Genomic DNA, 22,464 nt, shown 5'->3' on the forward strand with positions numbered 1-22,464 from the left:
TCCCACGGGCTGGCTGGGCTGAGGCATAGCATGAGGGGCCTTTCCTGAGTGACCCTGTCCCCTCCAGCAGGCTGGAAGGGATCTCACTTAGCTGGTCACTTTGAGTTCCCTCAGGCAAACAGGGGCATAACTACCAATTCTTCTCAGCCCCAACCTTTCCTACAACTTGTACCAAAACCAACACCCTCCTCCAGCCCGCTTTATTTCCCTGTTTAGACTCATCCAACCCTGAATCTATTAGCTGGTGTTTGCTTTCTCTTAAACCCTTTGATCCTTGAGACACTCCAGCCCAGACCTTGTTTCTCTTCCTCCTACTCCCTCTCCTCTCCTCCTCGACTGGAACAACTTAGCACGAAAGGCACTGGCTGGCTTCACCAGCAGCTTCTCACCTCCCAGGAGCTTCCCCAACACTGAGCTGTTGATCTTCAGCCCCATCTCTGAACTCTCAGACTAAGGCTTGACTTTATTTTTGTTCTGAAACCTCAGCTTCCGATCCTGCTCCACCAAGACAGAGACCACCCCTTCATCCAGCATGGCGAGAGGCACACCAGTTTAGGGGACAGCATGTATAGGACTTCCAAGGTTTCAACAGTTTCAACAGAAGTAGCACAGCAAGTTCGAAAGGAAGGGTCAAGGAAGCAGAACAGACACTACATTCAACTCTCTCCCTGTCCTCCTTACACTCGCCCCCACCATGCTGCCTGTCCCTGCCACTGGTGAGGTGCCGCAGAACAACAATAATGAGAGAACACCGTGACCCTACATGGCCAGTGTGTTATCATCCCGATATCGCACACAGGAAAACTGAAGGACATCAATTCCGAGAAACTTGCTCAAAGTGATCCTACATGTTAGTGGCAGAATTAGGATTCAAACCAGCCTGTCTGGCCCCAAAGACTGTATTTTCTCTCTCTCTCTCTCTCTTTTTTTTTTTTTTTTAAGATTTTATTTTATTTATTTGAGAGAGAGAGACAGTGAGAGAGAATGAGCGAGGAGAAGGTCAGAGAGCGAAGCAGACTCCCCATGGAGCTGGGAGCCTGATGTGGGACTCGATCCCGGGACTCCAGGATCACGCCCTGAGCCGAAGGCAGTCGTCCAACCAACTGCGCCACCCAGGCGTCCCTCTCTCTCTTTTTTTTTTTAAATTAACATATAATGTATTATTTGCTCCAGGGGTACAGGTCTGTGAATCCTCAGTCTTCCACATTTCACAGCACTCACCATATCACATACCCTCCCCAATGTCCATCACCCAACCACCCTCTCCATACCCCCCCACCCCCCAGCCACCCTCAGTTTGTTTTGTGAGATTAAGAGTCTCTTAATGTTTGTCTCCCTCCCGATCCCATCCTGTTTCATTTTTTCCTTCCCTACCCCCCAAGACCCCCACTCTGCCTCTCAATTCCTCATATCAGAGAGATCATATAAAGACTGCATTCTTAACCCTACTATGAAATCTTGTCTCCCCTACTCGCTGGCTTCTATTTGCCTCTCAGCTCTGGGTATAGACTTCTCTCCCTCAGAAAAAGCTACTGGGGCCCTCCCTATCTGAGTCAGGAACCCCTCTTACATGCAGTCCTCTAGTCCAGGGCCTGCCCTGACCCCAGCATGAGTCACGCAGAAACGCAGCAGGTGCAATCTTGGCGTGCAGCAGGGGTGTCAGCAAGTGACCAAGTACATCAGAGGATCCGAGGAGCCATCTGCTCTGCGCTCCTTCTGGGGTACAGCACTGGCCCTGGCTGCAGCTGCCCTCCTCTCACGGACATACCACAAGGACCCAACTATAGGAGAGACCTTCCACCACAATCCAGTCCAGTGCCTGGCCCCAGAAAGCCCTCCATGGCATTATATACTTCTTGCTGTCCTCCCTGCCCACCTTATGTCAACACTTGCTTGCTAAATGAGGTAATGCTGCTGAGGAAAATATCAAACCCAGTCAGTAGATACCACAGCAACCCTGGCCACCCCAAGTCATTAGGTCTTGGAGCAAGTCTCTAGGGTGTGTGTATCATGGTCTGCAGAACAAGGGGTTCAGGCTTCCCAAAGCTGCAATTCTGAGAAGTCTTTTTTTTTTTTTTTTAATGTTTTATTTATTTATTTAAGGGATAGAGAGAGAGAGAGAAAGCATGAGCAGTGGTGGGGCCAGGGAGGTTGGGGGAGGTAGAGGCAGAAGCAGACTCCCCACTAAGCAGGGAGCCCAATGCTGGACTCAATCCCAGGACCCTGGGATCATGACCTGAGCCAAAGGCAGATACTTTACTGACTGACCACCCATGCACCCCCTTCAATTCCCAGAAGTCTTAACAAGCTGTCTGATTCCTTTCCATCAAAAATAGTCAAGGTTCCCAGAACTGGAAACTTGTTCTTTGGGAAACCTCTGACAACCTCAAGAAAAAGGACTAGGAGCTCCTACTAATTCCATGCAAGAAATACACACAAAGCCTACTCTCCTCCCTCCACACCCTATTAATTCTAGTAGTAAGGGTATGAGTGGGGTCTCATAGAGGATGTGACTTTGAACTGGATTTTGAAGGATGAAGAGTCAGGTTTAGGAGGAAGAGGAAGAGGCACAATTCCAGCCACAGGAATCGAGCCACTGGAAGAATAGTGAGAATAGGCTTTGAAGGTGTTGATGTTCAGAAAAAGGAGTACCCTTAGCCTTGACTTGAGAGATGAATAGAGGGAATTATGGGTGGGAAAAAAGGGGAGCCAAACCCATTCTTTCAACCTAGGAATTATTTCTTTGTATGCCAGGCCCTGTTTTACATATACAATCTCATTTAATTCTCACAATCATCTTATGAAGTAGGCATTATTATCATCCCCATTCAAGCGAAACAAAGACAGTATGGTCAGGAACTTTATCCAAGGTAACACAGATAGCTATGAGTAGGGGCCACATTCAAACTGAGGCAAGTGGACTTCAAGGTCCATGCTTTTAATCAGAATACACTGCCTCTCCAAAAACAAGAAGTCCATAAAAAGAAAGAATCTTGCCATCCACAGCAACATGGATGGATTTAGAGGATATAGTGCTTAGTGAAGCACATGACATAAGTGAAATAAGGCAGGGGTCAGAGAAAACCAAATTCAATGTGATTTCACTCATCAGTGGAACTTAAGAAACAAAACTAATGAACAAAGAAAAAAAAAAGAGAAAAAACGCAGACTCTTAGCCACAGAGAATGCACTGATGGTTACAGAGAGGTGGGTGGGGTGGAGGGATGGGTGAATTAGGTGAAAGGGATTAAGAATACACTTAACCGTAATGATCACTGACTAATATACAGAATTGTTGAATCACTATACTGTACACCTGAAACTAATATAACCTCATATGTTAATTACACTGGAATTAAAAACAACACGCAAGGGGCATGCCTGAAGAATAATGACAGCCGGATGTCACACTGAGCTATACTAGTGACCTCAATGGCCCCATGAGAGCTGTGGGTGGTATTTACTATTCTAAGGTGTTTATGAGTTGAATCCTATTCCACCTAACAAGAGACAGCTCTGTGAAAAAATGCTAGAGGACAATGTTTTTTCAATAGTTATAATCTAGGGGCACCTAGGGGCACCTGGCTGACTTGGTTGGCAGAGCATACGACTTTTTTTTTTTTTAAAGATTTTATTTATTTGACACAGAGAGAGAGAAAGAGAGAGAGAGTCAAAGAGCACAAAGAGTGGCAACAGCAAGGGAAAAGGAGAAGCAGACTTCCCACTGAGCAAGGAACCTGATGCAGAATTCGATCCCAGGACCCCGGGATCATGACCTGAGCTGAAGGCAGACACTTAACTGACTGAGCCACCCAGGCACCTGAAAGAGCATACAACTCTTGACCTCTGGGCCCCACGTTGGGCGTAGAGATTATTTAAATGAACAAATAAATTAACTTTTTAAAGAAAAGTATAATCAGGGTGCCTGGGTGGCTCAGTGGGTTAAAACCTCTGCTGTCAGCTCAGGTCATGGTCCCAGGGTCCTGGGATCGAGCCCCACATAGGGCTCTCTGCTCACTAGGGAGCCTGCTTCCTCCTCTCTCTGTGCCTGCCTCTCTGACTACTTGTGATCTCTGTCAAATAAATAAATAAAATCTTAAAAAAAAGAAACAGTTATAATCTCACCCTATCTTCCAATACATTCAGATTTCATGCATTAGGCTGGCTTCAGGTGAGGCAGGTAAACAGGGCTAGGAGAGATCAGCAGCCAGCAACCCTTTTTCATGCAGCAGCATAGAAAGGTTGTCTCTAAATACTGCTATCCCTCTGGGCCTCAAAGCTAACACAAGTCAGACCAAGGTCACTCCTGACCTGGCCACACTCCAGGCAGCCAGCCACCCAGAATGGAAGTGGAGGGCTGCTCTGACCCTCCACAGGCTCACCCTCCTGAGTGAGGTACAGGAAAGGAATCTCCCAGAGGGTAAGAGGTGAGGAAAAGAATCAACCTGCAAACCTACTAGAATAATTAAGAACTTTGAAAGCAGGCCCTAGGTTTTTCGGTTTTGTTTTTAAAGCATCCTGTGGCCCCGTTTGCAGAAGGAGTTGGGCATCTAAGGATAACATCCTCGCTCACAAATTAGGCCTGGGTAGTTAGGGCACCTTTGCTTAGAAGGTGGAATCTGTGTTGACTGAGGGCTTTAACCCAAGTGAGACCCACTCAGATGTTCAGTTCACTGGACTCCTGGTTTCTGTTCCTCAAAACTTACAGTGCAAGGCTGATGCCATGCGTCTGAAGTGTTCTCAACATGGCACAACAATCAGCCTGGGGAAGGTAATTTCTCAATGTCTTTTCCTGATGCCACCCTTCAGCAAGCCCCATAATGACCCATCCAGCCGCCTCCCACAATCCTCAAGTCTTTTTATAGTCACAGGTAATTACACCATGGAGAGATTACATCACTTCATCGGCAGTGTTTACAACTGACAGGAAGATGCTGTGCGGATGTTTTGGGAACTACATCCTCATTTAGCAAACAATTTGCTGTGGTTCCTATTGTTCTTTTCCAAGAATAGAACCGCCTTGGCAAACTTTGTGCCTAAACTGGGAACCAAACAACTAAGGGCCATTGTAGATGAGAACAGAAATCACCACAGAGGCAAACATGGTAACCCAGTGATGACTCCTTCATCCTTTATCCAGGGGAGAAAACACAGACGGCGTCTTTCTTTCTGTCAAAAGAATCCTCTGGGGAGCCTGGGTGGCTCAGTGGGTTAAGCCGCTGCCTTCAGCTCGGGTCATGATCTCAGGGTCCTGGGATCGAGTCCCGCATTGGGCTCTCTGCTCAGCAGGGAGCCTGCTTCTCTCTCTCTCTCTTTGCCTGCCTCTCCGTCTACTTGTGATTTCTGTCAAATAAATAAATAAAATCTTAAAAAAAAAAAAAGAATCCTCTGAAGATTGCCCTGAGTGCTCCAATAGGGTGACACAAGAAATGGGTCTCAGAGAAGCCTACCACTCAGCACAGGCAGTGTGGTTCTCAGCAGACCCTGGGCAGCAGAGTTAAGACAGACAGAACACAAATCCCAGTCGGCTTCTCCACTGACGGCTGTCTGTCTCTGAGCGGGTTATGTAACCTCTCTCAGCCTCAGTTTCTCATCTATAAAATGGTTATAATCCCAGCACACAGCCTTTCTGAAAGCTTCAAATGGGATGATACACTAGAGCCCGACACATAAATGATACTCTGTATGCATCAGCTTCCAGCTTGTCCTCTCCCCCCAGCTCAGTGTACATTACCTCTGACCCCAGATCCCTTCAGAGATGGCAATGGTGAGCCAGGGCCACCTGTCAACCCCTCTCAGCTATAGCAAAGTCAAGGGCCAAAGCCACATCCTATCCCTGAGAGCCTTGTTCTCAGCATTTTCCATCTTCAGTGAACACTAAAGTGTTTTCTCACTCTACTACCAGGCTTTCTCACTCTACTGCATAGAAACGCAGATGGCTGTTTTCCTGCTATTTTAAAATTGGTTTAGGTGCTTGTGTGATATTTAACATGGCCTACAGTGTCATGGAAACACTTTAAGGGGGGGAAAATCAGAAACAGGGGCACCTGGGTAGCTCGGTCAGTTAAGTCTGCCTTTGGCTCGGGTCATAATCCCAGAGAGCTGGGATCAAGCCCCACATTGGGCTCCCTGCTTCTCCCCACATTGGGAATTCTGCTTCTCTCACTCCCTCTGCTCCTCCCCTCCTCGCTCTTCTCTTTCTCAAAATAAAATCTTAAAAAAATTAAAAGTCAGAAACAAGTAAAATACAGAGTTTTTTCCAGTAAATCCCCTCAGGAAAGGGAGAGAATGAAAATCAAAAGCTTTTCACATGAGTCAGCGAGCAGGTGGGTTGAGACCATCACACTAGACCTTTCTGGAAGGCAAAGGGGTTTCAAAAAGACCAGTCCTTCCTCAACTGGTCAAGTCAGACACCTGGTCCCACTTCCTTATCCTGAACACAAAAAATGACTTTGCATCTTTAGTTTTGTTTTTTTAAAGACAGCAAAGGATGTCATCTGCATAAAAATCTCCTGCCCAGCATGACTCAACAGCGGGTCACATACCAACTCTGTTGTTATCATTATTTGGGAATTACAGCACACATTTTATATGCCAAGTATCCTCCAATCATTTTTATTAGGCTACACAACACCAACCTCACATCCTTAAGGATTTTGTTTCTGTTTTGAAGGAGACACAAAGAGGTCAAATGATTTGCCTAAGGTCATAAAACATGCTTCTTTTCTAACTTTTTTTTTAGATAAAGTTTCTTGAGATCATAGGTAAAGGCAACTAGGGGGCTCAGTCAGTTACTCATCTGCCTTCAGCTCAGGTCGTGATCCCAGAGTCTGGGATGGAGTCCCACACTGGGCTCCCTGCTCAGCAAAGACTGTTTCTCCCTCTCCCTCTGACCCTCCCCCTGCTGCTCGGGCTCTTTCTCAAATAAATATATAAAATATTTTTTTTTAAATCACAGGTAAAGGGAAGGAGTTGTGAGATCTAAGAAAGGCTGCTACACAGTCAGGACCCTAATTCTTCTCTAGCCCAAGAAGAGAGGGAAGCTGGGTACTCTGCATATATATACATACACACATATATACATATGTATATATATAAAATATATGTATACATATACATACGCACGCGCGCGTGTGTGTGTGTATATATATATGTGTATATATATATATATATATATATTTTTTTTTTTTTTTTAAATTCTGGTCTGCCTACACAGTGTGAACCAGGTGTGAAGATAAAATATGCTTCCTTGGGGCACCTGGGTGGCTCAGTGGGTTAAGCCTCTGCCTTCAGCTCAGGTCATGATCTCAGGGTCCTGGGATCAAGTCCCACATTGGGCTGTCTGCTTGGCGGGGAGCCTGCTTCCCCTCTCTCTCTCTCTCTGTCAAATAAATAAAAAATCTTAAAAAAAAAAAAAAAAAAGCTTCCTTTTGTCACTCCCCAAAAGGAGACTTCTAATAATCTTCTCCATCTGTTTAAGGAATGACCAAAGGGGAAGCTGGACCTACTGCCTCTGGAAACCAAGATGGAAAACTGAACCTCGATCATGGCATAACTCTGCACCAGAATTCTCTAGTGCCCGTCCTACATGATTCTTTTCTACACCTGAGCAATTATGACCAAGACTAAGGATGACTGTGGTATTTTATAACCAGAGACCACACTGATGAACTGCCCCCCTACAGGATGCCCACTTCCCTATGTCCAGTGGGACTCTCACAGAAGCACATACAAGGTCTACTAGAGCCCATTGGGTAACAAAGACTGTGTAATTTACAAGCACCTCCTTTTAAAATGCTTCCGGAGTGGGTGCTCAGGTGCAGCTACAGGAGCTGGTAAGATACATACCAAGAGAAAAAGGGGACCTTTCCTGAACTGAACTGCCTTTCCTTGATCTCAGAATATCTGAAAGTCTAGGTTTCTTGGCAAGCCTATCTGGCAAGCTGCTTATGGCAGGCACAGCCATACAGGTGTGCTCGGGTTTCAGGCCAAGGAGTGGGTGCCTTCCTCCCTAAGAAGACACTGCAGAGAGGGAAACGCACTGGCAGCGCCATGATACACTGGATCTAAGTAATGGGGCCACCCCTTCCCCTGCCTGCATCCTGCTCTGTGCCAGCACACATTTTACGGGGAGCAGAAAAGACCTGGGGGTGGGGTGGCAGGGGAGGGAGGATTCTGTGCAGATGGGGGAGGGAAAAAAACTACAGAGCCAACTTTTCCATCCTGCTCTGAGCCCACACTACAGACATACGTTTTTCCACATTGGAGAATAATAATCCCTTTATCCAGCCAGTCTGAAACCATCAGTCCCTGATAATTGAATTCAGACCTTGGATGGAAAGTTGGGAAGGTGTGCGTAGTTGGAAAATGGGGTGGGAAATGGGAGGAGGCAAGGGTGGAGCCCATAAAAAAGATGGTGGCAGTAGGTGGAATGGCTTAATGAAGCTAAAGAGGCTAAAGACTTCAGAAACCAAAGGCAGACATTCTACCCTACTATTGCCAGGTCACACAAAGGGACAGCTCCCCTAAGGCAGCCTGGGAAGAAGACGGTCTTGGTAGCATACCAGGCACTAAGCCAGGTTCTGATCCTGAGTAAGACCGTAGGACCCTAGCCATAGGACCCTAGGCGAGTACATGACCTCTAAAATCCTAGCTCCGACAGTCATTCCACTTATGCACATACTTATTGAGCACCATTTGTTCTGGGCTAGGGGCAGGGCGGCAAATCTCTTCAATAAAGGGCTAAATGTTTTAAAGTCTAAATACTTTAGGTTTTGGGGGTGACACAGTTTATGTCACAACTACCCAACACTGCCACTATAATACAAACACAGACACAGACAAAATATATTATGAATGAATATTGCTATGTTCCAATAAAACTTTATTTATGGACACTGAAATGTGAACTTACAATTTTTATATATACATGAAATAATATTTTGATTTTTTCCCGATCATTTAAAAATATAAAACCATTCTTGGCTCACAGGCCATACAAAAGCAGCATAGAGGACTTGGTCCAGGGACCATAGCTTGCCAACTTCTACTCTAGACATACAGTGGTGAACAAGACAGGGTCTTCATATCCTGTGGCTCTGTGACTACCACTTCTAGAGAGCGTCTCTGGCTTGGGCTGCAAGCCCTGGGAACATAAGCCCTGCTTCACCTGGCTGTATGTTGGTGGATCCTGGCCACTTTTTCCTCTGGAACTTCATATAGCCACAATGCCCAGACTGTGGGGTCCCAATCATTAGCGGCTTCCTTGACTGTGCTAGGAGCTCCTCACAACCAGAGAGATCTTGGGCTTTATGGCAAAGGTTTAAATTAAGTGTCAGAGCAGGGTGAAGAGGAGGCAATGGACGAGAAGATCAGTACGTGGGTGGTGGAGAAGGCTACAGTGCAACAAGAGACGCGTCACTATTTCTCCCAGCAGCTCAAAAGAAAAATCGTAGATGAGACTGCACCATTATCTGTATGTGTTGGGTAAGTGGGTGGTGGGAGATGACAGAGAATGAGAGAGAGCACTGAGCTATGGGGACTCTATACACTGCACTATACCACACTGCCCCTATCCTTCCGAAGTCCCCTTCCAGAATCTAACTAAGATCCCTCTCTAGGGAACGCTGTCCAAAGAAAACTACCATCTGTATATATCTAATGAAGTCTGGTAGGGGCCACATTACTATCATAATTAGTTAAGGGGTGCATACAGCTCAGTCGGTTGGGCGTCCAACTCTTGATTTCAGCTTGGATCATGATCTCAGAGTCATGGGATCAGGTCCCACATTGGGCTCCCCACTCAGCACAGTATGTTTGTCACTGTCCCTCTGTTCCTCCCCAACTTCTGTGCATGCATGCTCTCTCTAGTAAATAAATACATAGAATCTTTTTAAAAAATCATCATCAGGGGCACCTGGCTGTCTCAGTGGGTTAGGCCTCTACCTTTGGCTCCGGTCATGAGCCTAGGTTCCTGGGATCAAGCCCCAAATTGGGCTCTCTGCTCAGCAGGGAACCTGTTTCCCTTCCTCTCTCTCTGCCTGCCTCTATGCCTACTTGTGATCTGTCAAATAAATTAATAAAATCTTTTTTAAAAAAAATCATCATCGGGACACCTGGGTGGCGCAGTTGGTTAAACGACTGCCTCCGGCTCAGGGCGTGATCCTGGAGTCCTAGGATCGAGTCCCACATCAGGCTCCCAGCTCCATGGGGAGTCTGCTTCTCCCTCTGACCTTCTCCTCGCTCATGCTCTCTCTCACTGTCTCTCTCTCTCAAATAAATAAAATAAAATCTTAAAAAAAAAAAAAAATCATCATCAGTTGAGACCCCTACTGGTGCTTGCAAATACAGAGGCTCTATGGAGGTTCTCTAGCATCGCCCAGAGGCCTACGGTACAAACGCAAATACGCCCTTTCCTAGAAGAACGCCAGGTGTAGAGGACCACATGAATAGAACCTGGAAAGGTCTTCAGAGAACTGTGGAAGGCAATAAGGATCATACAAACTCAAAAAGGCTCCCGGCTGCATTTTCAGCTGCTGCTAGGACCCCTGCACCTCACCGGATTCAATCAGAAAGTCCTCAGAATCACGAAAATACAGAAGGAGGGAACTGAATATGACCTTAAAGGTATCTAGGTCAACTCCTTCGTTTCATAAATGGAGAAACTGAGCCAAGGAATGGCTAAATGGCATGTCTGAGATCACGAAGTTTAGAATGTCCCGGTTTCACTAAATTACAAGACCTCAACTCTACTTATTCTGAGAGAAAACATAAAGAGACAAGAAACAAACAATAACGAACTAACAATCATGAAGCACCAATTGTGTTAGACTAGTCCCCAGGTAGGGACTAGTATCACCCCATTCTGTTGCTGAGGAAACTGAGGCTTAGAGAAGTGAGATCTGCTCAGGTCCCAGAGCCAGCAACAGCAGCACTGGACTCAGCACACCAGCAGTCTGATTCCCAAACCTGCTGCCTATCATGCTCTGAAGGCTACAGCTCTATCCTCCCTGGTGACTCCAGCTGTAGGGAGAGAGCCCTAAACCCATCCTCCCCTGGACATTCCTACACACCCCTCCCTTCAGCTGGCTCAGGAGGCTCCTTACTGTCACCCCCCCTTGACTGGCCCCCTGCTTTACCACAGCACAAAAGACTCCCTGCAACTGGCCTCTAGGTGGAGAGTCCCCTATCCCAGCTTTGGGAGAAAGAAAGATATGAGCCTTTTCCCTCCCCCACAGAAAGGCAGGCCCGAACCCACCTGAGGCAAGGCTGTCTCCAAGGAGGGTACTAAGGATCACCAGCGGAAGGAACACTCCATGTCCCACGGAGGCCACGGCCAACGCTGCGGTGCTCTTTGGTGCTATCCTGCCATGGCACATCTTTTATCCGTCCAAGTTATTTAAAAAAAAAAAAATTTAAAAGCCAGAAGTAAGAATTCTAAAGTCAGCCACGGGTAGATTTACCTATAAAGAAAAAAAAACAAAACAACAAAAAACAAAGACATAAGTGAAAGCTTCAGCCTTAAGTTTGTTGTAGGTAGACACTTTGATAAGGAAGCTATAGTCACACAAAGTTCAAGAATTCTAGTAAATGAATTCCTGCTGCCAAGAAAGGACAGCCGCCTAAGTGGCTTTTCAACTTGTATCTGGGGGAAATGCCGAGGCCTGCAGCAGAGTGCCACGAGCACCCACAGCCAGGAGCCCGATCCTTGCAACAGGACAAGGACACAAGCACAGGCTCATCTGAAGATCTGTCGGGCACAGCAGAGCTTTCAGAAACTGCCCCGGCTCTGCCCCACCACCTCCCAGCCTCCAGCAGAGAGGAGGGGAGAGGCGGCTGTTGGCACACAGTGCTACACCCCTGAGTCGGGCTTTGCCTTTGCCACTTGGACTCATAGCAAGTTCAACCAACCAAAAGGAAAAAAAAAAAAATAGAGAACACGTGTCTTAAAGGGAGAAATACACCGCCTAAGAAGGAATGCAGCAGTGGAAGCCAAGAGCCCTGGCCAGGCTTGCTCAACTGCCAGAGGCTGGATGAGCCCCTGAGGATCTGACACTGACTCCACAGCCATAACTCTCAAAAATGGGCCAATTAATCCAGGCTCACCCAACACACCTGTGACCCCAGAGGCCACACTTGTTGATTGCACCTGACAACAACTAGAGGGAGGACCATCTCTAGAGGGAGGACAGTCTGTAATTGTTTTTTGTTTGGTTGGTTTTTTTTTTTAAAGATTTTATTTATTTATTTGACAGACAGAGATCACAAGTAGGCAGAGAGGCAGGCAGAGAGAGAGGGGGAAGCAGGCTCCCTGCGGAGCAGAGAGCCCAATGCGGGGCTCGATCCCAGGACTTTGGGATCATGACCCGAGCTGAAGGCAGAGGCTTTAATCCACTGAGCCACCAAGGCGCCCCAACGGTCTGTAATTGTTAACTGCCCCCTCCACCCCGTTCAGACTATGACTTAAGACCTAGGAACCAGTCTTTAAAAAAAAAAAAAAAAAAAATCAGGGGTCAAGACTTTCAGGGATTACTTTTCTACATGCCTTCAGAGAAGTTGAAGAGTTGATACAGGCCTATTATATTTTAGTTAACTCATCTGATTTCATTTATCCTTGTTTATAACAGGTATTCCAAATAAGATTACACTCCCTTTTTAAATTCCATACACATACCTCCTTCTCCATTAATAAGATTTCATGTAAATAGATAAGGGAGCCTGCCATCTACAACCCTAATAAAGGATACCCCTGAGATTCTGCCAGGGATATTAACCAGCCCTGCCTTCCATCTATGTCTGAAGCCTTGACTGAGGCCTACATCCCCTGCTAAATAGAGGTATTCCAAACAGCAGCATGAGTTGTCTCAGTATGAAGGAAAAGCAGCTATGAAAGTCTTCAATGAGCATGAGCCAGGGGTTCAAGAACAGAGCTAACTTTACTCACTACCACCAAATAGCTGTGACTGTAGCAGTCTTCTGTCCACAGCTTTTACACAGGCTCCAACTTGAGCCTTTAAAGCTGTAGAAAACCGATGGTTCCTGAAGAAGTCTGGGGGTAGAGTAAGTGACCCAAAACAGTACACAAAACTGTGTACGTGTAAATATGTGGAACATATATACATTTAGGTGGCTAAGAACAATGGAGTTAGAATGCCAAAATTCAAATCTGTTTCCTCTATTATGACCATGTGACCAAATCATTCTCTTAGCCTCAGCTTCCTCATCTGTAAAGGGAATACGAACCATAGGTCTTCACAGGTTTGATGTAAAGATTATCGGACAAAACACTTGGCAAGTTCCTGGCACTTTGCAAGTCCTCAGTGAACACTGCCTGCTATTGCTGTTGTAATTATTTTTTTTTTTTAATTTTTTTTTAAGATTTTATTTATTTGACAGAGAGAAATCACAAGTAGACGGAGAGGCAGGCAGAGGGAGAGAGAGAGGGAAGCAGGCTCCCTGCTGAGCAGAGAGCCCGATGCGGGACTCGATCCCAGGACCCTGAGATCATGACCTGAGCCGAAGGCAGCGGCTTAACCCACTGAGCCACCCAGGCGCCCTGCTGTTGTAATTATTAATAAGGACTGAGCTTGATAAGACCTTAGAGGTCATCAGGTTTCACCTCTTCATTCGACAGATGCCACAACCAAGATCAGAAGAGGTTAAAGAATATGGCCAGTTAGCAAAAGGCCCTTTGGTGCTGCCAATTTTGGTTCATTGACAGCAGGCAGCTTTACCAAGTAGTCATCATTTCCTCAAGGCAACAGCCCACAGATCACTGAGAATAATAATACCTGGTTGTGCCCCATCACAGCACGTGCACAAATACTTCTGTAGTGAATGGATGGCGCCGGATCAGAGTGGTGCTTAGATGTTCTGTGCACAAGTGAAGGCAATCAAGAAAGATTACCCAGAAGAAATGATGCTGACTGCTAGTGTTAGTGAAAAAGGAGAAAAAAAAGTACCAAATACAAGGGGAACAGAACAATGAGAGCACAGTACTCTTGGCAGAGGCAGAGTTAAGGGCTAGGCTAAGGAATTTAAACTTTACCATGAAAACTATGTAGCACAGGATTATAAACAGAGAAGTTATAAGACCAAATTCATTTAGGAAGATAACTCTGGCAAGGATTTTGGAGTCGGGTGTAGGGGGCACCAAGTAGTAAAGGATCTTAAATTTAGTATTTTATAATTAATGTGAGCTCTTCTGAGGGCAATTTGACATCTGTCCCCAAAATGCATATATTCTCTAACCTATCAGTTCTTCTTTTAGAACCTGTCCTCAAAAATCACATGAGCTATGATGTAGATGTAAGATAATCACTGCATCCTTTGTACCGGCAAAAGATTGAAGTGAAACGAGTTTAACAAGTTGTCATACACACATGTAATGGAATACTATGCACTGGTTTAAAAAGAACTAGGCAGGTCAGTCTGTACTCATATATGGAATCACTTCCAAAATTAGCACGTGAAAAAAACCACTTGTGAGTATGCATGTGTTTTTAAAGGGGATACACATATACACACATGCATGCCTGGAAAATCTCTCTCTGGAATGATGCATAAAAAATTGGTAGCTAACGACTGCCTTCGGGGAGGAGAAATGAGTGATTAACAGGAAAAGAACTCATTTTTCACTGTACATATTCCCCTTTAATCTCCTTGAGCCATGTACCGTGTACATGTATTACATATTCAAATAGATAAAAATGTAAAATAAAATTAATGTAGCAAGGTCTTCTTGCACACCGCCTGTCTCCTCCCTCAACAAACTGACATTCAAATAAAACTGACTGCCCCTTCTGCCAGGAATACAGTCACTTCCAGGGCTCAGCACAAGGGGGGGCATCTCCTGGGGGAGTTATGACACTTCCTACCATGCCCATCTCCTGTAGGACTAACCCCCTTCTTACATCCCAAGTATCCTGAGCACCCTGCTATGACTATACCTCTAATAGGTTAATATATCTACATGTTTATCTGTTTTGCCTCACCAGACTCAACAGGGTACTTAGGAAAAGAGAGGGCAACAGGGCCTGGCACCTGACAGGCAGGAAACAAATGCTTGCCAAACTCACGAATACTGTGGGGAGGAGCCCATTTAGTACTGGGAAGAAAATGCATACAGATGAGCTCCTGTTCTGTTTTAAAGAACAACGGACTCCTCCCTTATTGTTTAAGCAGCTACCTGGGCCAAAGGACCAATTCCACCATGAAGCCTAAGACCTGATTAAGGGAAGAACAGATGGGGGTAATGACGATGGGAGCTCTACAAAGAAAAAAAGAGGAACAGAGGGTAGTCAGTAGAGTGTTTACATGCAAGGCTAGGCCAGGAGTTAGTGCTTCAGTAGTAATACAGAGAAAAGGGAAGACCTACAACCCCAGGTATTGCTCAGAATGGGAGAACCCAGTTATTGTAGAGAAAGGGTTACCTATGTACATCTCTTCATTTTAAGAAGGGATCTGCTTTGAACACAGAATTTAAAAAATAAAACCTATCCTTGAATTGTGACTTTAAGTGAAAAGACTTTAACTGAAGTAGATGCTGGCTGGAAGAAGATGGGGGAACAAAGAACAGTTAGTGTTTAGTGAGTACAGAGCTTCAAATTTGCCAGAAGAGCTCTGGCACTGGATGGAGGTGACAGCTGTATAACAGTGTGAATGCACTTAATGCCACTGAACTGCACACTTAAAACTGGTTAAGACGATCGATTTCATTTTATGTGTATTTTACCACAAAAAATTTTGGGAAAAAATTATGATTAAAGAGGAGCCTGGAACTAAGCCTCATGTTCAAAGTTGGCACTCATCCATCCTCACAAGGCATGGAACATTTAAATTTAGAGGTACAATGAGAGGAAAGGGTCCAGGGCTGCAAGTCAGTCCCCTCTCTGCCACCAAACAGCTAGCTGGTCACAAAGGCTCCCTGGCTTTCATTTCCATATCTAAAAAAGGCTTGAAGGTCTCTCTCCGCCAGAGAATTCACCACAACATCCGAGCTTCTCTGCATATAATACAACTCTGCCTGCCTTCCCCTTTAAAATATGGGGTCAGGAGGAGTCATGGAAAAATCTAGATTCATCCTGATATTCTTCCTTGGGACTGGTGCTGCTGCCCCAATAGCATGTGGTAAAGAGAGACTCCATGAGCTAGAATGTCTAGCCCTCAAGGTCAGCATCTGGTCTCTCACACCTCTGTGAACTCGGAACATTAAAAGCTGGGTGACTGTGCTCTGCTGAACGTCATGAACAGTCATTTCCTTTCAGAACAATCCTCTATGAGACCCCATGGCTCTGATTTTGGGGAAGCCACTTACCTCACCTCTGCCTCTATACCCTTGTCTATAAAATGGGATTGTTGCTTGCTTTAACTATCTCCCTACTCTGTAGTGAGGCTCAAAAAGGACAAAATACAAAGGAAAGCTCTATAATCTGGCAAAACTCGGGTCCTTCTATCTACAGTTTGGCCTAGGAGCCAAGACAGCAGAGAGCTATCTATGGGCATTCTTTATCTGCCCATAAAAAATGATGATGCAAACATGACACGCTTCTGGAGTAAAGGACAACCTGTAACACAAGCCCAAAGTCCAAATGGTTTGCTTGCTTATTGTTGCCACAGATGCTTCCAGGTTAACCAAAGAGCCTGCAAAGATTAAAGGTATCCTGGGAGTCACCTTCAAAAATGGCTCATAGCTTAGGGTAGCAGCAGCAGCAGGTGGGGCCAGCTATGAAACACCTAGGGCACCCTACCCCTGAGACAGCTCAGGGCCCAGATCTCCTCAGCCCACGTGCCTGGCTGCCTCGGTTCTGCTGGAGAAACAGGGTCATGTAGCATTCTACTGAGCTCTCCTCTGCGGAGGCAAGAGTCCTGACTCTGTCAAACTTGGCTCCCAGGTACAAAGTAGGTTTCTTTACAGTTCTGTGAGATCAGCCTCAGTCTACATGTAATTTTCAGGACAGATTATTTCCTAAACAATGACCCATCTCTCTGTTATTTAAGAGAAGGAACTGGATGGGTAAAACCAACATAAGTCCTTTTCTTGCTTCATTCCTAGTCCAGAAAGAGGATGGTGGTAGTGGAGAGTCTAGAACAAGAAAGTCTGTTCCTTTGATTAGTCATCTTCACCAACCCCAATGCTGCCATGTGATGGGAGAAGACAAAGAACAGTTTGTGAAATGTGACCAGAATTTAAACAGTTAATTACCTTTCAGAATGTAAAGATAAGAAGTCCTAACTCTGTGAGGATGTGATAAGTCTCCCAGAGGGTATGATGATAAGAGAAGTGGCAAACATGCCAGGAAGGCCTCCCTTACTGCTCCCTTTCTTCCCTTCCATGTCTCCTCCACTTCCCTCCTACTCACTCTGAAACAGCTTGGCCAAAGCAGCAAAAGATATCTAAATGTTAATCAGATCTTAATGCCTCCTACTCTTCCCTCCACAATGAAAAAATGAAGTTACTTCTAGACATCTTCAGTTTCCTTTTTTCTCCCCTTGTGACTCCTTCCAGTCATGTTTAACCTCTGTATCTTCCCCTTTCTTTTGTGCCACTAACATGCGAGGGCTTCAACAGGCACAAAGTGTTCTACTGGACTTGGAGATCCTCAACAGCCAGAATGATGCCTTATCCATTTTCTTTTTATCTCCAGGTCCAAAGCCCAAAAGAAAAAGTCAAATTCTTGTTAAAATTCAGCTCCTAGAAATCCCAAAATAACCTTCAGCTTTCCTCGTAAGCCACCTAAGTCAGAGTAGGGCAGGTGGTAAGAGTATTTATTTATTTTTTTTAATTGCTTTGATATTCTTTGTATCTTTGTCTGGTTTCCCCAGAACTGTTCCCCACATCCTCCCGCTGTCACACTTTACCCTACCATAGTCCTCAAGCTTCAGACAGCAGGGACAGCAGCAGAGACACTACCCCAGCCCTACCCCTAAGCTTCTAAGTCTCCAACATCTCTTCTAGAACCTAACAGCAGGATGACTGCAGCATGGACCTAAATGCACAAGACAGCTCTAATTCCCAGCTCCACCAATCAACAGTGGACTGGCTTCAGGCAAGTCAATTATTCTTCCTGGTCCTCAAGGGGTGGGCCTGGATGATCCCCAAATGCCCTTTCAGTTCTAAGGAATCTGGAATGTCTTCTAGGGAATAGGAGGGGCCCAGAAATATTTCCTCTGAAAAAACACAAGTCAACAAAAGTTCTAACTGGAAGGAAGAAATGTTAAACCCATCCTCTTTGTTCTGCATGAGCAGTCCTCTACCCCTCCTTCTCCCAAGACCCATCTCAGCATCCATCTCCCTCTACACTGCAGCAAACTCAGGAAACTCCACTTTCCCATTTAGAGCTTAATCAATCCATCAGCACATTTGTATAGGCCATCCGTACACAGTGTTCCTAAAGTGCTTTCCAAAAATAACAAACATCTAACAAAAAACCTTAGCCTCTGTCCGCGCACACCACACAGATCACTGCAGAGCTGTAGGCCCAGAAAGAAAGAGAAAACACACAAGAGAGGACAGAAGAGAACAAAACAACACAGACTCAAGACAGGACAGAAAAAAAGGAGAATGAAGGCAGAGTGGCTGTGAGCAGGAACTTGGCTCAGGCCATAAATTTCCGACCCCGAAGGCAGGAAACCACTTCTTCCCTAAGTCCCAGCTTCACCAATGACTGATGGGCTAACTGAGACAAATCACCCTGCCTTCCAGGGCCTCTGTTTCCTCATCAGTAAAATGAAACAGTTCAACTAATTGTTCCTAAGGGAGGCTGGGATCGTGAAAAGATTCTAGCAGACTGGGCCAGAATCTCTGCTCTGCTTGGACAGTGGACAGTATGAGCTGGGTAGTCTAGGGTAAATTATTTTCAGTTCCCATCTATAAACTGGACACACAATACCCACTCTTCATTGGGTTGTCGTGAGGTGGAAATGAGATAAACATGAAGGACGCAGGATGGTGTATGGGGCAATGGGCTCTCAAATCAATGTTGGCTAAGGCCCCTTCCTGCTCTAAAAGGCTGTAATTGAGCACCCACTGGATTCCTGAAGGGCACTGTTTCAGCTGGGCTAGAAACATATGCCCTGAGCCGAGGCTCAAAACACAGTCAGTTTAAATGAAAAAACAGCCAACAGGTCAAATAAGTAAACATCCAAGGTTCTCCCTATGACGTTCTAAAAATGTATTTTTTAAAGGAACTTCAAATTCCCTCTCCCCAAATTATAATTATGTGACTATACTAAGGCAATATTTGTCTTCAGAGAGACTTAGGAGGTTTTCTAGTCTGAACATGTTGTAGGAAAGGATGAGGCACACAGCTTACATGTTTGATACATATATGTGTGTACACACACATACTTATTACCTCATTAAATAGGTGTCATTACCCCCTTTTACAGATAAATGAAATCCAAGGGACCAAAATCTATTCTTCTCCTCTCCTACTGCAAAGGGCTTCCTGATCTTTTTTTTTCCAAATACAAGTTCAAGTTTAGCCACTTCTCTTCTGAGAAAACTCATCAATTCAGCCCATAAGCACGGAAGGCCCTTCTGAACCCAAAGCATTACTCCCTGGACCATGAAGGGGGCAACCAATCATGTCCCTCCCTAGGGCCTGCTCACAGTTACTTAACTGCTGTATGCTGCATTTACTGCAGGTAGTAAATTCTGGCAGAGACCACCAACTCTGCCTCTTTCTACACCCCAAAGTGCTCAACATTTACTTGTTCACTGAAGGGGGAAAAGAGATAAACCCAAAAGACATAATTTGTGTACGAAAATGCAAGAAAGCGAAGTTGCAGCAGACATAAAACAGGAGAGGAAAAGGGCATAAATCCTGAAGTTTTGGCCAGGTAGCAACACGTGCTTGGCAGAAGGGGCTGTAATTGGTTCCTAGACCCGAGAGATATATCTACGTGTCATCACATCCCTCTGCTTGGTTCCCATCAGAGCTGAGCGGAGCAGGCTTCAATACCCACTGGGCAAATAAAGTCTGGGAAGCTGATTTGCTAAATCTGACTTTTTAGGGCTCTGTGTTTGCAGTGACTACGCTGCAGTTCAGCAAATATTTACTGACTGTCTTCAGTGCAAGGCTTGGGTGATCATGGAGATGAAGTGCAGCACAGACATGAATTCCTTATTCTCAAGGAATTCACAACCTATGTGAGAGGAATTATATGTTTATCCATAAAACACTGTGAAAGTGTTAGGAGGGTACAACAAAAGAGTTGTTTTTGTTTTTGTTTTTAAGTGCTCTGAGAATGCAGAGGAGATAGGAACAATGACTTCTGAGGGGGATTAGCGGGAAGTGAAAGAGAAATGTTGAACTGGACCTTCAAAATCATGCACAGACCTAGTGGGCTCTCAGGATAGATTTGCATGCATAGTGCTAATTACAAAGAAAGAAAAAGAAATGGAGAAAAGCAATTCACCAAAAGGATGGCAGAGAGAAAGAAAAAAAAAGTGGTAATTTTGTCTGCCAGGCACCACTGAATGCTGTGTCTGGTAACAAGAAATAAATATCTATCTATATACCTTCAATCAAGATGTTTAGGTGCTAGGTTTTAGTTTCCAAAGTACTCAGAGTTGTGCAGGAAACACCTCCTCCAGGTCAAAAATAGCAAACCCAAGAGAACTGGCTGATGCACTTATGTTTACTTTTTACCATCTCTGTGGATGGCTTCCCAAAAGCCCCCAAATGGGATGGTATAAACAGGTCTGTGTCACTTCCTGGTTCTCAGGCCTTCTGCTACATTCCCAGTCAGTCTGGGAAGGTTGCCTATTTAAAAATAAACTTTAAAAAACTCACCCAAAACCCCAACTCTAAACCACCCTTTCCTCTACTTCATTCAATTTCACTAAAATTAAAAGGGACTGAGCAAGAAATGAGACACAAATGACCACAAAGAATGAATTCTCAGCTCAAAACAAAAATATATGCTGAGTTCAGGGTCAGGAGATCTGGATTCTACTCATATTCTGCCTCTAACTGGAAAACTTGACCTTGAGCAAGCAAGACAATTCATCTTTCTGCACAATAGCTGTTTCAGCATACCTAACTCCAATGCAGTTATCCAATCGTTCTGGACCTCAATTTCTTTATCTTTAAAATAGCACTAATAAAAAGATACCTCATGGGTAAGTATTATACCAGGAAACACATATAAAGCATTTAACATAACACCTGGTACTTAATGAGTCGTCGAACATGGTATGTATTCGAACTAGTACCACCTATCCCTAGTATTATCATTATTTTCTGAATATGTAAGGGTTGAGCTAGAAGACTACTACCTGAAGAGCTTCTCTGGCTCCAAAATCCTATGATTTTAAGTCACCATCTCCTTTTTTTAAGGGTCTAAATAGAAAGGAAGAAAAATAAACTTGGCAAAACATGACAGTTACAAACACCTCCTCAGCATTTACAAATATGAGGATACAACTACGAAATCCATCAGTGAATAAAAGAGGGCATACTGTGCTCGCTTCGGCAGCACATATACTAAAATTGGAACGATAAAAGAGGGCATACTACTCTCCCCAATGGAAACGTCTTCCCTATTCCTGCATTAAACCCACAGCATGTGGCAAGTTCACCCTTGACACACTGCCTTTACTCCCATGAACACCAAGGACAAGGCCCTCTGGGCCAGTACAATCTGACTTCACCCACCTCTCTATTACTGTCAGCAGCTCCTTAGACCAGCCCTGAAAGATAGCACAGTGGTCAATCCAATCCATTCATTTTTTTTTTTTTTTTAAAGATTTTATTTATTTATTTGACAGAGAGAGATCACAAGCAGGCTGAGAGGCAGGCAGAGAGAGAGGAGGAAGCAGGCTCCCTGCCGAGCAGAGAGCCCGATGCGGGCCTCGATCCCAGGACCCTGAGGTCATGACCCGAGCCGAAGGCAGCGGTTTTTTTTAAGATTTTATTTATTTAGGGGTGTCTGGGTGGCTCAGTGGGTTAGGGCCTCTGCCTTCGGCTCAGGTCATGATCCCAGGGTCCTGGGATCGAGCCCCGCATCGGGCTCTCTGCTCAGCATGGAGCCTGCTTTCCCTTCCTCTCTCTCTGCCTGCTTGTGATCTCTGTCTGTCAAATAAAATAAATAAAATCTTAAAAAAAAAAAAGATTTTATTTATTTATTTGACAGAGAGTGAGCACAAGCAGGGGGAGCAGCAGGCAGAGGGAGGAGCAGGCTCCCCACTGAGCAAGAAGCCCAACTCGGAATTTGATCCCAGGACCCTGGCAGTTGGAAGGCAGACACCCAACCAACTAAGCTACCCAGAAGCCCCCAATCCATTCATTTCTAATAATGACCAATCCCTCCGCAAAGTGTTCCTGTTTTAAATAAAAAAGTGCCTTCTTCTTAATATAATATGAATGTTGCCAAAAGTCAAATGCCCTTCCCTAAAGTTACAGTGAAACCATAGCTATTCTACTTTATCAAAGCCACAGTACTAAACTATAATTAAAT

General features: G+C 45.0%; 1 protein-coding gene across 1 annotated transcript in view; it reads right to left on the reverse strand.

Annotated features, from left to right (window-relative positions):
- Nucleotides 1-22,464, reverse strand: part of SUSD6 (sushi domain containing 6) — a 92,927-nt gene that overhangs the window by 37,107 nt on the left and 33,356 nt on the right. The window contains exon 2 of the mRNA XM_044231762.1: nt 11,258-11,462. Within this exon, the coding sequence (XP_044087697.1) occupies nt 11,258-11,378 (121 nt within the window). The 5' untranslated portion in view covers nt 11,379-11,462. The remainder of the gene's footprint in view (nt 1-11,257; nt 11,463-22,464) is intronic.

Source organism: Neovison vison, chromosome 13 (genome assembly GCF_020171115.1).
Source record: "Neovison vison isolate M4711 chromosome 13, ASM_NN_V1, whole genome shotgun sequence".
Lineage (NCBI taxonomy): Eukaryota > Metazoa > Chordata > Mammalia > Carnivora > Mustelidae > Neogale > Neogale vison.